Source organism: Sebastes fasciatus, chromosome 21 (assembly GCF_043250625.1).
Source record: "Sebastes fasciatus isolate fSebFas1 chromosome 21, fSebFas1.pri, whole genome shotgun sequence".
NCBI classification, from domain to species: Eukaryota; Metazoa; Chordata; class Actinopteri; order Perciformes; family Sebastidae; genus Sebastes; species Sebastes fasciatus.
This window is the reverse complement of record NC_133815.1, coordinates 21,011,649-21,025,070: the sequence shown is the minus strand read 5'-3', so window position 1 is coordinate 21,025,070 and position 13,422 is coordinate 21,011,649. Positions and strand designations below refer to the sequence as shown.

At 38.8% G+C, this 13,422-nt stretch overlaps 2 protein-coding genes and 1 long non-coding RNA gene across 4 annotated transcripts in view; 1 reads left to right on the top strand and 2 right to left on the bottom strand.

Moving 5' to 3' along the window:
• mmp16a (matrix metallopeptidase 16a (membrane-inserted)) overlaps positions 1 to 5,399 on the bottom strand; it is a 168,758-nt gene extending 163,359 nt beyond the window's left edge. For both annotated transcript variants that reach the window (XM_074622366.1, XM_074622365.1), the window contains exon 1: positions 5,220 to 5,399. The gene's annotated coding sequence lies outside the window, so the exon portion shown is untranslated. The remainder of the gene's footprint in view (positions 1 to 5,219) is intronic.
• The window catches only part of LOC141759893 (uncharacterized), a 488,172-nt gene that overhangs the window by 356,131 nt on the left and 118,619 nt on the right, over positions 1 to 13,422 (top strand). The gene's annotated exons all lie outside the window — the stretch shown is intronic.
• pomp (proteasome maturation protein) lies at positions 9,488 to 13,406 on the bottom strand. Its single transcript, XM_074621847.1, has 6 exons — positions 13,271 to 13,406; positions 12,875 to 12,972; positions 11,428 to 11,488; positions 10,163 to 10,264; positions 9,926 to 10,019; positions 9,488 to 9,831 (listed from the first exon to the last, which is right to left on the bottom strand). The coding sequence occupies exons 1-6, from the start codon at positions 13,328 to 13,330 to the stop codon at positions 9,764 to 9,766; spliced, it is 483 nt and encodes a 160-aa protein (XP_074477948.1). The 5' UTR covers positions 13,331 to 13,406; the 3' UTR covers positions 9,488 to 9,763.

Here is a 13,422-nt window from a genome sequence, read left to right as displayed (position 1 = left end):
GTTCGACCACAGCTTCAGTGTTACATCCCTACAGTAAATAATCACAGGGTCTCTTGGGTGCACTCCAAAGTGAGGTACGTCTGTACTCTGCTGACTACGCTAGTACACTAGAGTACACTACAAGGGTACGTTTAACTCCATGGGGATTTAAAAGGAGCACTCTGCAGGACTTTCTGCTTATGACATAAGAACTTGATGAATTCATTCTTCGACTAGAACAGTTGCGCTGGGAGGTGGGGTGGGGGTTTACGCACACTCATACGGATATCACCGCCTCAGCAAATACAGCGTGTGATTGAAAGTTTTTTGTTAAATAAATGTATTATTCAGGATTTACCCGCAATATTAAAGGTAAAATTGTCCCTGAGGATATTTATTGTGCATGTCCTATATACATATGTAGAGAAAAATAAATAGGTGGTGAAGATCATTGCATAAACAACTCTTGTGATCCCAATTAATCAAATAGACAACCTTAACTTTAATGTCTTCATACGTTAGAAGTGAGAACCAACAACATAATCATTCAGAGGAATCACCTCGGTTGACTTCTCTTTTTTCAAACCTTGCCCACGGGCTCGGAAACTATTTTCTAATTACTCAGTAGAAGTCTGTAAACTGTATTAATTAACATACAGCACTGACAGTTTATAAAACACACTGATGTTAATGACTTCTCAGCTTCAGGACATCTATTTTTACGTGTTATGTTGCACATATGTTTTTTTCCCTTCAGTATCAATGCACTATTTTTATACATATTGTGTACTTTCAGGCATTCACATGCCATATAATGTGGATTAGCTCCATGACAGCATATGCAATGTTAGTGGAGAAGTCACTGGGGATTGGACATGCGGGGTGCAAACAGATCTAGTGTATTACAGTATGTATCATGGCTATCAGCTGCCCTGAGCCGACCCACAGGGAGCGTTATTTGTTGTCATCATGAGCCTTTAACAGCCTCGGGCTAAAGCTTCTTTTCAGCCATGTATGAAAAGTGACATCAGGCTGTCAGCTGAGTCCCCTGAGGCACCAAGACAAAATGTCCATGGCGGAGCCTTTACCAACACAAGACCTGTTTAACTAGTGTGCTGGGTCAGAAAGTGGGTTAGCAAGGAACTCACTACCAAGTTCCTTGCTAACCCAAGGAACTCACTGGAGGCCAGTGTGAGCAGCGCAGTGTGGATTAATACTGCCATCTTGTGGTTGAAGAGTGAATTTGAGTGAACTGAGGACACCATGTATACAATTTTTATCTGAACAAAATAAGGGGAGTGTTTTGTTTCTCTTTAAACATGACTCTTTAAAGTCAAAGAAATAGTGCGGTAACATCGGATAATGTCTGTAGTCACTTCTTGTTATGTTAAAGGGACAATCCGCCAATTTTTTAAAATTAAGACCAGTTTACTCTTCATCATTTGTCCTGCTCAGCCTGTGAAAACAGTTGTATAATGTCTGCTGTGGCTCTGGAGGAGATTGTAAAGTCAGAGAAAATAACCCTAATGATGTCATTGTGATGTCACCGGGGTTATCTTGGCTTGGGCTTGTATAATGCTTTACAAACTTGAACAGAAAGCCTATGTTACATACTGGAGGGAGGGAACAAAGAGTATAGAAGCAAAGAGACGAAACGCCGGTGTTGTTTTGACAATAGCTTACGCCATTTTGGACTGAAAACGTTTATATTTATAATATTTTATTGTTCAACGCAGGCCATTTCGGTAGAATATGACAATAGAATACAAATAATTTTGTTTTACTTTTGAACGCCACTTTGTAGGCGAACGTTTTACTGCCGTCTGGTTGTCACTTTCAGTCCCAAATGGCGGAAGCGCAGCTTTGCTGCTGAGCGCTGATATTGTAATAGAACAAACAATTGACTTTAACTTCTTGGCAATATACGTTCTTTGGACGGAGTTTGAAAGACATGGGGAGGAAGGTTTCAATGAAAGATGCTACTGTGTTGCATTATGGGAAGTGTATTGTTTTTGGAGTCTGACCCATTAGGGCATAAAAGACTATTCTTTTCTACTTTATGGAAGTATAGTACTAAATTGAGAGTGCCCCTTTAATGCGCTGCTCAGTTTAAACAAATCAGAACCAGAATCCAGTTTATTGCCAAGTAGGTTTTCAGCATATTAGACAAGAAAAATTAATATAGAATAGAAAAAATACATTAAAAAATACTATTTTAAAATATAAAAACATGGATGTTGACAGGTTACCAATACGGCATAATAATAGCCTGCTTTAAATTCAATTATAAAAATGTTCTGAATCTAGAGTCCCTATTAAAAAGAATAATAACATTTTACCAAAATAGGTCAAGTACCTTACTTTTAATCATCACACAACACTACAAATATAAAGCCTATTTAGAAATACTGTCAGAAACCCTTTACACTTTACACAAGCCATGCAATAATCTGTGTTTGTTATGGTCTAATCTATCTTCTCCAGGCTGTCTACGGACATGATCAAAAGTAGCTTTAAAGTGTGAGTTGTTTATGTTGACAAGCGTTTCCTAAGCAAGTGTATTATATTAATTTTTAATCAATGGGGAAGTTTCACATATACTTGAAGCTCACTTATAGACGTGCCATTTCATCAGATTTGGCAGAGTTGCATCAGTTTGGCCTGAAATTATCTGTTATTGGTTCATCATTAAAACCCTTAAAGCAATACTATATTACATATGTGTTCAGTGTGTATCTGACCGTTTGGGTTTTGTCACCTCAGTGTGAATCATGGAGAAAAAGTGCAGAACCACCAGGGCTTAATGTTATATAGATATGCAAGCTTACTGTAGGCCTATGTATGTACAGTGGGTGCATGTAAACGTAAATGTAATAATTCGGCTTTTTATCGTCACACATTGTTTTTGTACACAGCACAGCACACAGTGAAATTTACCCTCTGCATTTAACCCATCCTAGTATTACGAGTGGTGGGCAGCTACTATATAGCGCCCAAGGAGCAGTTTGGGGGTCCGGTGCCTTGCTCAAGGGCAGCCCCGGCAGTGCCCAGGCGGTGAACTGGCACCTCTCCAGCTACCAGTCCACAGTCCATTCCGAGTTACTGACGCCCAAATGTACTGTAACTAAACTGTTGGTTCTGTTATTTTATCATATTTTAAGTTATTTAATTTATGAAATAACGAATTAATATAAATAATAATAAAATAAAAAGACAATAAAATAATAAATACATATATAAATAAATAATAATAAAACAAAAAACAATAAAATAATAAATACATAATAAATAAATAATAGTAAAACAAAAAACAATAAAATAATAAATACATAATAAATAAATAATAATAAAAGAAAATAAATTATTTCTCTCCATTTTGTTGTTTATGTAATGATGCTTAAATGCATGACCTCATATTAAGTTCTTTGAGTTGCCTCCGTGTTTGAAAGATGATATACAAGGGTCATTTATTTGCAGTTGGCAAGTCACATTGATCTCTGTTGCAGCAGTAGAGCAGCCTACATTATCATGATTTGTAGGGTTTCCAGCTTTATAAAATGAAAACAAGCAAGACATAATTAACTCTTGAAAAATAAAAGCTTCAAAATCAGCTCTAGTGACTTTTTTCTGGCTTTAGAGTTCATGTTTTGTTTATTTACCAAGGTAATACATATATAATAATAAGCTGGTGGAACGAGATGTTGTGTAAAGCTAGCAACTTTTTTTTTCTCTCTGTTTTTTGTATGTACTTCATTGTTTTTATTGGATTGTTTTCCACTGTTTGGTTAGGTTTTTCTGCACATTTTGTGTATTTATTGTTGTTGTTTAACTTTTGTTGTATTTTTAAAATTATGTTAGTTTAGATCTTTTTCTCCTGTGGTTGGGAGGAGGTCCTTTGTTTAAATAAGCCTGTGGCTTCTTAACCTCTCCTGACACAGTTCTTGTTTGTTTTTTTCATTGACTGGATTTTGTGCAGTTTTATATATGTGCAAATAAATAAAATAAAATAAAATAAAATAAAATAAATTATGTCGGCTGTCATTATTCAAAACAATAAAGCTAAAAAGGTGAAAAAGCTAGTCAAAGTCGGCGGTGAGGGAGGGGAGAGAAGAAACGTAGAGGTTCTGTAACTCACTGTAGCAATCAATTGAAATCCCACCGCCAGCGGACCAGCCAAAGGAGCAAGGGATTACTTCCAGTATTTATAGTGCTGCCTTGATTCCTTTGTATCAGACACGGTGGTAAACATATTAATATGACTGTCCACTAACGGATGTGGATTGTGTAGACACCGTTAAACAATATCCATGGCGATACAACAAATCTATTGCTGTTTATAGAGATGATACAGGCAGATTTAAAACACATCCTGAGCTGCACAGCATGCTGGGAAACCACGTGTGACGTATAAACAAAGCATATATACTAATAAACAGCAAGTATTGGTATTTATATGAGCTTTGAACGAGTAAATTGTAGTCTAAACTATCGTCTAAATGCAAACAATACAGTGATAAACCTCTTATTGACGATAAAAATTAAATTGTTGTGGCTAGCATGGCTGACTGGATATCAAAGATGATGTAGGTGTCAAGAGAGAAATCCGTCTGCATGCAGGCCACAAAGATCTTACACTAAAGCAAATATAACAAGTCGTTACGTTTCAAAAGCTAGTCATAAATAGACAGTAAGTTGATGGTGGCTTCATCCAGTAGGCTGGACGTCTGTTAGTTTTATTTCATAAGCTATAAAACAGCTTTTTTACCTTTAATGATATAGTATTGAAAAAGGGAGAGATATCGGACATGGTTGGTCAGACTCGAACACCTGATCGCTATGGCAACGACTGAACCCCCACACATGGGGCGCCCAGGTAAAAATGTTACTCTGATAAACTGCACTTCGAGTGATATGACCGAACTACTAAATTAAACACCTTCTTTAAGCTAAGTTACGAAATAAAGTGTCAACACACACTACTGGAACAACATCACTCCGTCCCCATAGTTACAACATCACTCCGTCCCCATAGTTACCACAGAGCCCCAATCATCCAAAGATGACCAACAACACATAAAAGGTGGAACAAGGAGTGTTATAGGACATAAATTAAACAACCTGCCACTTTGTCAGCTCACTAAAGCATCACAAAGGCAGCCAACACAGACATGTAAAGACAATATGAACTCCACAGCAGCTACAGACTCAGCTAGCACACACAATGATTAGCTGCTACTCACAAGTATTCTCTGAAGTCCTCCACAGTCTGCTCCAGGTTCAACTTCTCTGGTGGTTCATCCTCAGTGCAGACTATAACCAGTTCACTCGGCTTCTCTGTCCCACTATAACCAGTCCACTCAGGCCCTTGTCCGACCGCACTCGAGCTGGAAGGCGCTCTGCTGTCACACCTGTGGAGGGGAGGGGTCGCCAGTTCACCATTTAGTATTTAAGCATCACCCACAATGCACCTGTTGGTTTACTAATAAGGGTGAGGGTGTAGGGGTGTAATTAGGGTCACTCAGCATACCATATGACACGATAATACCATAATACTTTATTGTCAAACAGGTCTGAAATGTGTTTTGCATCACAGCAGCTCCATTTGCAACATCACAGAAAGGACAAAGACAAGAAGCAAGGATATGTATATTTAAACATTACAATCACAGAAGACGATATTCAGGGCCCTTCAGGGTACATTTGATCTGGGATTAGGCTCCATATTTAGTTTTAGGATTGACTGGTGTACAAAAGAGTGCTTCAGTCTAACCTTATTAAATCGTGGAACCCTGTATCTCCGATTTGATGGTAATAGTTAAAGGGACTGTTTGTAACTTTTTAAGCGTATAAATGTAGCGGGTCGTCACACATGCGCGCTCGCATATGCGCGTTCGCGTGTGGCCGCTGCCTCTCCTCCTCTGCCTGCCTGCCTTCACCCAGCGCGCGCGTTCTCGCTCAGCTCGCTCCACCTCTAGACGTGAACGCGCGCTCACTCCACACTGCAGAAGAGTTAGTTTAGCTCTGAGAATATCTAGTGAATGCACAGGGGACGTTTGTGCAGAAATAACTGCTGCAGCTCCTCCAGACCAACAGAGGTTTCCCGTGTCTTGTGAAATGACGGAGCTCATCAGCGAGTAACGTTATCGTCTCGTTACCTACCGGGTGCCGGTGTCTCCCTGCTCTCCGGCTGCGGGCGGAGAGAGCAGGGAGACACGCTGCAGAGCCCCGCTTCATCAGCCTGCGCAGAGGCAGGAAAAGCCAACACTAAGATCAGATCTAAATCATGTTCATGGAGAGACCTTCGTCTGGTCAGCTAACATTACTGCCAAGCAGCTGAAATATAGAGTGATATTGTGGTTTTAGCTGACGTGTGTCGCCTCACTGTTTTGAGCGATGCTCGTTCAGGTATATTTAGAGCGAGCAAGCGCGAGCTCGACGCTGACTTTCGTTGATTTCACGGCCACAGGTGTCGCTGTTAAGAAGCATTTCTGAAAGTTACAAATAGTCCCTTTAATATTCACTGTTCAAAACATGGTTGGGGTCAGAGACGATGGTGTTAGCCAGCCTTAATATGTTATTATGATAGGCTGATTCATAGAGTTTCTCAAGGGGTTGACCTACAATCTTTGAGCAGATTTTCATTTGGTGAAGCAGTTTTGACTTTAAAGTAGTGGACAAACTCTTGTACCATGTAGTATAACAATACTGTAGAACACTCATAATCACAGAAGTAAAAAAACAAAAGCTGCATGCTGACCAAGTGGTGCAATGAACTGTAAATAAAGTAGTGTAATAGTATTTCAATATATAAATAAAGTATGCCGCTATACAGTATGAGTATGTATGAGTGTGTATGTATCAGATTGAAACCATTTGATGATGCATGTAGTCATGAGGTCATGTCGGTCATTCAGCTTACAGTAGCCTACAGTATTTTCTTGTTGTGTTATATATTTTTTAAATAAAACATATATATAACATATAAAGTGTGGCATTATATATTCAACGAATACAGTATTGTACATGGTGTGTATTTACCCCATAATAAATAAATAAATGAATAAACTAAATATTAGACTTTGATAGAGCAACAGAACTATACTGGAATGCTGTGTTTAAATTGTGCTTTCTGAATATGAAATAGTCCTGAAGTTTTTGTGGACTATCTGAATAAAAACAAAGAAATTGTTATTAATACACCTTGATTTTATAATGTCAGGTAAGAGCTTTGAGTCTCCGACATGTAGATTTCTCAGAAACTGTGAGATTTATTATTTATTTTATTTATTAGTTCAACTGAAGCTGACATTTGGAAATGGGTGGCATAATAAATGTTGTGCACTCTCGGTGCATTGTGGAAAAGCTGCAGATTGTTGCCATTTGAGTTTTGAGAAACCAAACAGAGATGGTTATTCTTGTTTTCACTTTTTATTTAAAACACTGTTTGCACTGCTAGGTGATGTTAAATGATATTGCCAAAAGAAATCATTGAGGAAATGTGCTGCTCAAGTTTTTGAAATGCTTGTTTCTCCACTTTGGTCAGCTCTTCACTGTAAAGAAAAAATGAAAATCAAGTGCAAAACTATTTTCAAAGAACCTTTTCTCAAGTTATTGCATGCTGTATATGCTTAGTTGATGGTGAAGCTGCCTTCACACTCTATGCAAGATTATTCAGATTGTCTAATAAATCCTTTAATCAATCACACAAGGTGAGGTTTTTTTACTGACAGGTTGCTGACATGTGGTAGACGGACACATCAGGTGGCTGAAACAAAGAATGACAGGAGAACAAGACGATGTCAGAGGCCAACTCTTAATACAACAGCTGAGAATGGGACTGCAGACAGGAAGAGCTACGGTATGTGAAGGCTAATTAGACTCGTCAGGGTTATAGGGCCTGAAGCGTGGAGACTGGAGGTGTGGGGCATCAAGTGTTGAAGGGTCTTGTCAATGCAAAGTTGAGTAAATGTCACCTCCAATTATGTCTGAGACACATTTTCACCTTGTAGACAGCTTTACACTTCCCATGGTGCAGAAATAGCTGGTTTGATCCGTCTGTTGACACTTCCGAATTCAAACAATTTCCCCAAATAATTCCAAATATTTAAAGAAATTCATCTTAAAGTCGTCTTTCTGCTCCCTGATTGTTGGTAATAAATTAACATAAGATATTATTTATTGAATGTGTTCTAAGGGCACATGATGTTACATTGTCAAAAGTAAGCAATAATTGACCTTAACTCGCAAATACTGTGATAGCTAAAATATTTTAATCAGGTGAGAGGGGATGTCAGGTGACCAGGACTGGTAAGACAGTCTGAGGTCGTTCTAGTTTGATGGCAGGTCTGGGGATTTAGAAAAGAGTACATCGCCTGGGGGAAAAACAAAGCATGGACTGGTACAAAAATAATCCCTCTCAATCATCACTTATGTATGCCCCAGAAGTGTGTGGTGGTGTCTGTATCTGCAGAGACACTGCAGCCCTCTGCCTGGATTTTCACTTTTCTTGTTATTTTGCTCTACTCAGGACGCTTCTTGGGGGCTTTGTGCCCCACGTGACAGAACAATAACGTAAGCACGCAGGGAGTGCAGCCTGTTCAGGTGATCAAATGCCGCTGCTTTGTCATGCCCTTCGGCTTCTGATACCGAGGCTATATAATAATAATAATAATATAATAAGTGTCTGATTAAGTTAGTTGTTCCGAATGTTTTAAGGTTGTTCCTCCACGGCTTATTTTGAACTTGCAGTAGTAACAAATTGCAGCTTTACGTCTTCTTCACTCACGCTGAAGAACCTCCACACCGAAAACATGTTGTGCGTGTCTCTGTGTGTATGTGTGTGTCAGACGTTACTGACAGTGGCGCTGTGTGCCGACGTAAAATCATCATGTGGCGGCTGCACATGTGTGTCTGACTGGCAAAAAACTTGGATATGTGAATACGAGACTGCTGAAACCCGGCGGGCCTCGATCGGCTGCTGACTGACGCTGCATCTCTTGCGGTTAGTTTAAGAGCTTGATTTAAGCAGCAGAGTATTCTATGAGCGAAGCACGCAATTTAACGTCAATATCGCAGACGATCATGTTCATCTAATTGTGATCACGATTAATATTTGATTAAATGTGCAGCCCTAGCATGTGTTCCAGTGATCCCCTGCTCCTCTCTATGCTGAGTGCAGCTATGATCGGTGTGTGTCTGTAGGTTAACGAGAGCAGCGCTGAGGCACAGCCAGCAGACAGGAAGCCTGCATTCATTCAAAATCCGGCAACTCTGCATCTTCCCGCAGTTATGTGGAGTTAGTTTTGTGTTTTATAACATAACCGCCGTGAAACAATCAGAAAATAGCGTTTTATTTCTCCGATTCTCTGCTTTGTTCTCACCAACGCCGCTCTCTCTCTTCAGTCACTCTATAGCTCGCTCGAACATCGCATTGCGTTTACAAACAGCAACTGACAACTGTTAAATATTCTACCTTTAAATAATTTGTCAAATGAACCCACATCATGAGGAAGGTTATGAAGTTTATTAGAAATACCAACCGGATTGGAATCATACAAAAGCAGCACTGATTGCTTGTCTGTTTAACACTCCAGATCTATGTCATTAACAGGATAACCCCTCCCCTCCCCCCACACACAACCATCAAGCCCCTTTCTTTCCCAAAAGATTACAGAGAGAGAAAACCTCAGTTGGTGATTTTTGAGGAAAAAAACAAATGTATGCAGACAAATAATAAACCTAAATCTATGTGAGTAACTGTGTATTATGCGTGTCCCATCTTCTTTTAAAACAGTCCCAGTTTGTATTCCATCATCATGTGTGGCTCGCCCATCATTTCACTCTGGCCTGGATCTGCAGGGAGACAGGACATAAACACAGTGTTAGATATTATATTCAGAAAGTTTTGCGAATGGTTGTACAAAAGGTGAAGGGATGAGACTCTCACCGCAGAGGATGTCCTCGAAGCCGATGGACTCGTCGCTGCCTCGCAGTGTATCCAGAGCCAGGTTTGAACTCGGTAAGAACGGCAGACGCTGGATCTGGAAGGAGGAGGGGGGGGAGGCATCAAGAGTTATGGAGCGAGAACAATGACTTAAAAACAAACAGGGAGAAGAGCCCAAGAAAGAGGGCTATCAGAACTGGGGAGGTGGATCACTGAGACACGCAGCATTGTGTGTGTTACCTGTCTAGCTGCCCTGTACTCCATCTGCAGTTTGAGCGGAGCATGAAGACCCTGGATATTTCTGAGTGTAGAGAAATTCATCTTGTCCTGGTTTGGCAGGAACTGCACATCACAGAAACACATAAAATGTTTAGTACCCCCGAGACAACAACTTTAACTTCCACCATCAAACTTTCACTTGTTCTCACTGCTACTGATCTGCTTGTAACAAATAAAACAGGGCTATCTGTTTTCATGAATGTACAGGTCATTCTGTTTTTATTGTTGCCTCAAAAAATGCTTTTTTTGTTTTATTTCCCCTGATATAATTGTTTTTTGTTGAAATTAATATGAATATTGAATCCATAATAATAATGGCAGTTCACATATATTATAATGTTACAAAGACATCTTGACATGTCAGAGTAGGATGGGCACAGGTGTGATTAATAACATTAATTTTGACAACATAATAGTGTTATGTAGTCTAACACCTCTTCCTAACACACAGCGAGTGAGCAAACTCTGGCGAAGTGAGCGCGAAAAATTGTCCAGAATACGAGCAAAGTCACTCTCTAGGACGTAGAGAGAATGATATTGATTAACTGTCAGCTTTGATTTGGACCAGTGAAAACAGGTTGGAGGTGTGCGAAACTTCGAAACAATCTTATGTTTGCTCGTTTGCATCGCGTCCAGTTAGGAAGAGGTGTTAGTCCTGTGTCAAATGTCCTCGTTAGTTTTCATCATATTTAGTCAACCTCATCCTGTTTATTTTTTTAAGTCAAGTTTTGACTAAAAGTCTGCTCATGTTAGTCATATCTTAGGCTATATTAATATAATTTTAGTCAATGAAAACTTCATTCATTTTAGTCCTTTTGACTCATCAAACTTGTGCAATTGTGTTAATAGTCTGTTTATTGTAAATACTGTATATATGGTTCAAATTTTTAGATTCCCCTTGTTATTGTTCCTATTTTTATATTTACTTCCATTTCTTCTTAGTAATGGAAAAAAAAGTCGTGGATAAATATATTAGATAGTTTTGTTAACAAAATGCACTGCTACATAAATAGGACAGGTTGGCCTGGCTGGCACACTGGCAAGGATTACTGGGACATCTAACTGTAACCGAGCCATTTGTTAGTGTTATGAGTTCCACCTGTGCATACACCTACCACAAGTCAAAATATCTGCTGTTAAAAAGATTCCATAACACCTACACGGTCTTAAGAAGAGGTCTAGTCTAAATGAATTGTGGAGGAGCTCTTGTAATTCAGATTACTCACATTTTTCTCAGACAGCTCCAGTGGGTGGCTTGGAAGGAGCTCATTCTTTACGCTGGTAAAGCTGTGTAGCAAAAGAAGAAATAGAACAAGCAGGAGGTGAAAATCTGTATTATGCACATGTAATTTGGTTTAAGGGTGGAACTAATAAAAACTAACACACTGCAGCTTCTCTTGACAGAGAAAGCTGTCACACAAACTACATCATTGTGTTATTACATGTAAAAAAGTTTAAGGGTACTACGAACTTGTAAAGCAGCACAACAGCGTATATGTAGCACAGCCTGACCAACAATATTTTTAAGCTGATAACGATATTGACACAGATTTTAATTTCAGGATATGTGATGAGCAGGATATTTTACAGTTGAAAAATAAACTCAGTCCTCTCTGTTTTGACAAACTGTGTAATTTTAAAGCTATTTTTAAAAGATCTCAAACATATCTATGGGTCTTTTGTCCAGTCATTTCTTCTTACTTAATACTGATATATCTGTATTAAGCTAATATCGGCCTGGTGGACTCATCGGTCCAGCTCTACGACAGACTGGATAACTAGATGTTATGGATAATCAGGTACACACTGCCCAAAAGTGAGACAATTGTAATATATTTGTTAAAAGCCAGTGAGTAAATAAATACTTAAACTTACATTGAAAAGTAAATACTCATACATTATGTTAAATAATTTTTTGACAAGTATCCAGTGTGTATGTTATACCAGAAATTGTCCAGAATACAAGCGATGTCAATATCTAGGACGTAGAGAGAGGGATATTGATTAACTGTCAGTTTTGATTTTGACCAGTGAAAATAAGTTGGAGGTGTGCAAAACTTCGAAACAATCTGATGTTTGCACGTTTGCATCGCGTCCAGTTAGGAAGAGGTGTTAGTCGGGTGTCAAATGTCCTTGCTAGTTTTTATCATATTTAGTCAACCTCATCCTGTTTATTTTTTTCAGTCAAGTTTTATTTGACTTAAAGTCTGGTCATATCTTAGTCAAAGAAAACGTAGCTATATTAGTATAGTTTTAGTCATTTTAACTCATCAAACTTGTGCAATTGTGTTAATAGTCTGTTTATTGTCAATACTATATATATATTGTTCCATTTTTTTAATATTCCCCTTGTTATTGTTCCTATTTTTATATTTCCTTCTATTTAAATTGTTCATATTTTATATGCCTGTCTACTTTTGTTTTGCTTCTTGCACTGTGTTGTATCTTGATTTTTGTTTTTACTGATGCTTCTTGTTTCTGCACTACCCCCTTTACACTGCAAATGACTAATAAAGGAATATCTTATCTTATCTTATAAAATTATTTCAGTCGATCTCGTCTAGCCGAAATATCATAAAAATACAATTAAACCCGTCATTTTTAACCAGAGATATACTGGTTTATTTGTGCTAACTTGGAAGGAGAAGGTTTATACATGCTGCAGCGTCTCACCCGCTCCTCAGAGAGTCCTGCACTCCATACGCTCCCTGTGGATTAAAGCCGGCCACAGGTACGCTGTCCTTCAGCTGTGAGCGAAGTCCTCGGGTATTCTGTAACAAACACAAACACACATTCACAGTTTACAACTACTAATATCTAGTCCCTGACACACACAGAAAGCTGAAATCATCTTCAGCCACGTTAAGCAGCCTGATAGCTGCTAACTAGCATTAGCTCCAGTGACTAATCACATTCACAGCTGATGGACGTCAGAGGACACAAAGACAAAAGACAAAGCCGTGAGCAGGTTACATAACTATTAGTATAACTATATAATACAGCGTAATGTTTCTAATATGGTTAGGATAGTATAAATCATAGTAAATGAGTATAAGACTGCAACAGTACCATGGTGATGCCGTTTCTTCCACTTTCTATTACTAACATCCGGTTGGGTCGCGTTTTCATGACAACACATCCGGTACAAACCGGTGTCGTGTACGATGTACCATTAAAAAAAAACCGTTGTATTATGTTTCTGTACACTATATTGGTATCTG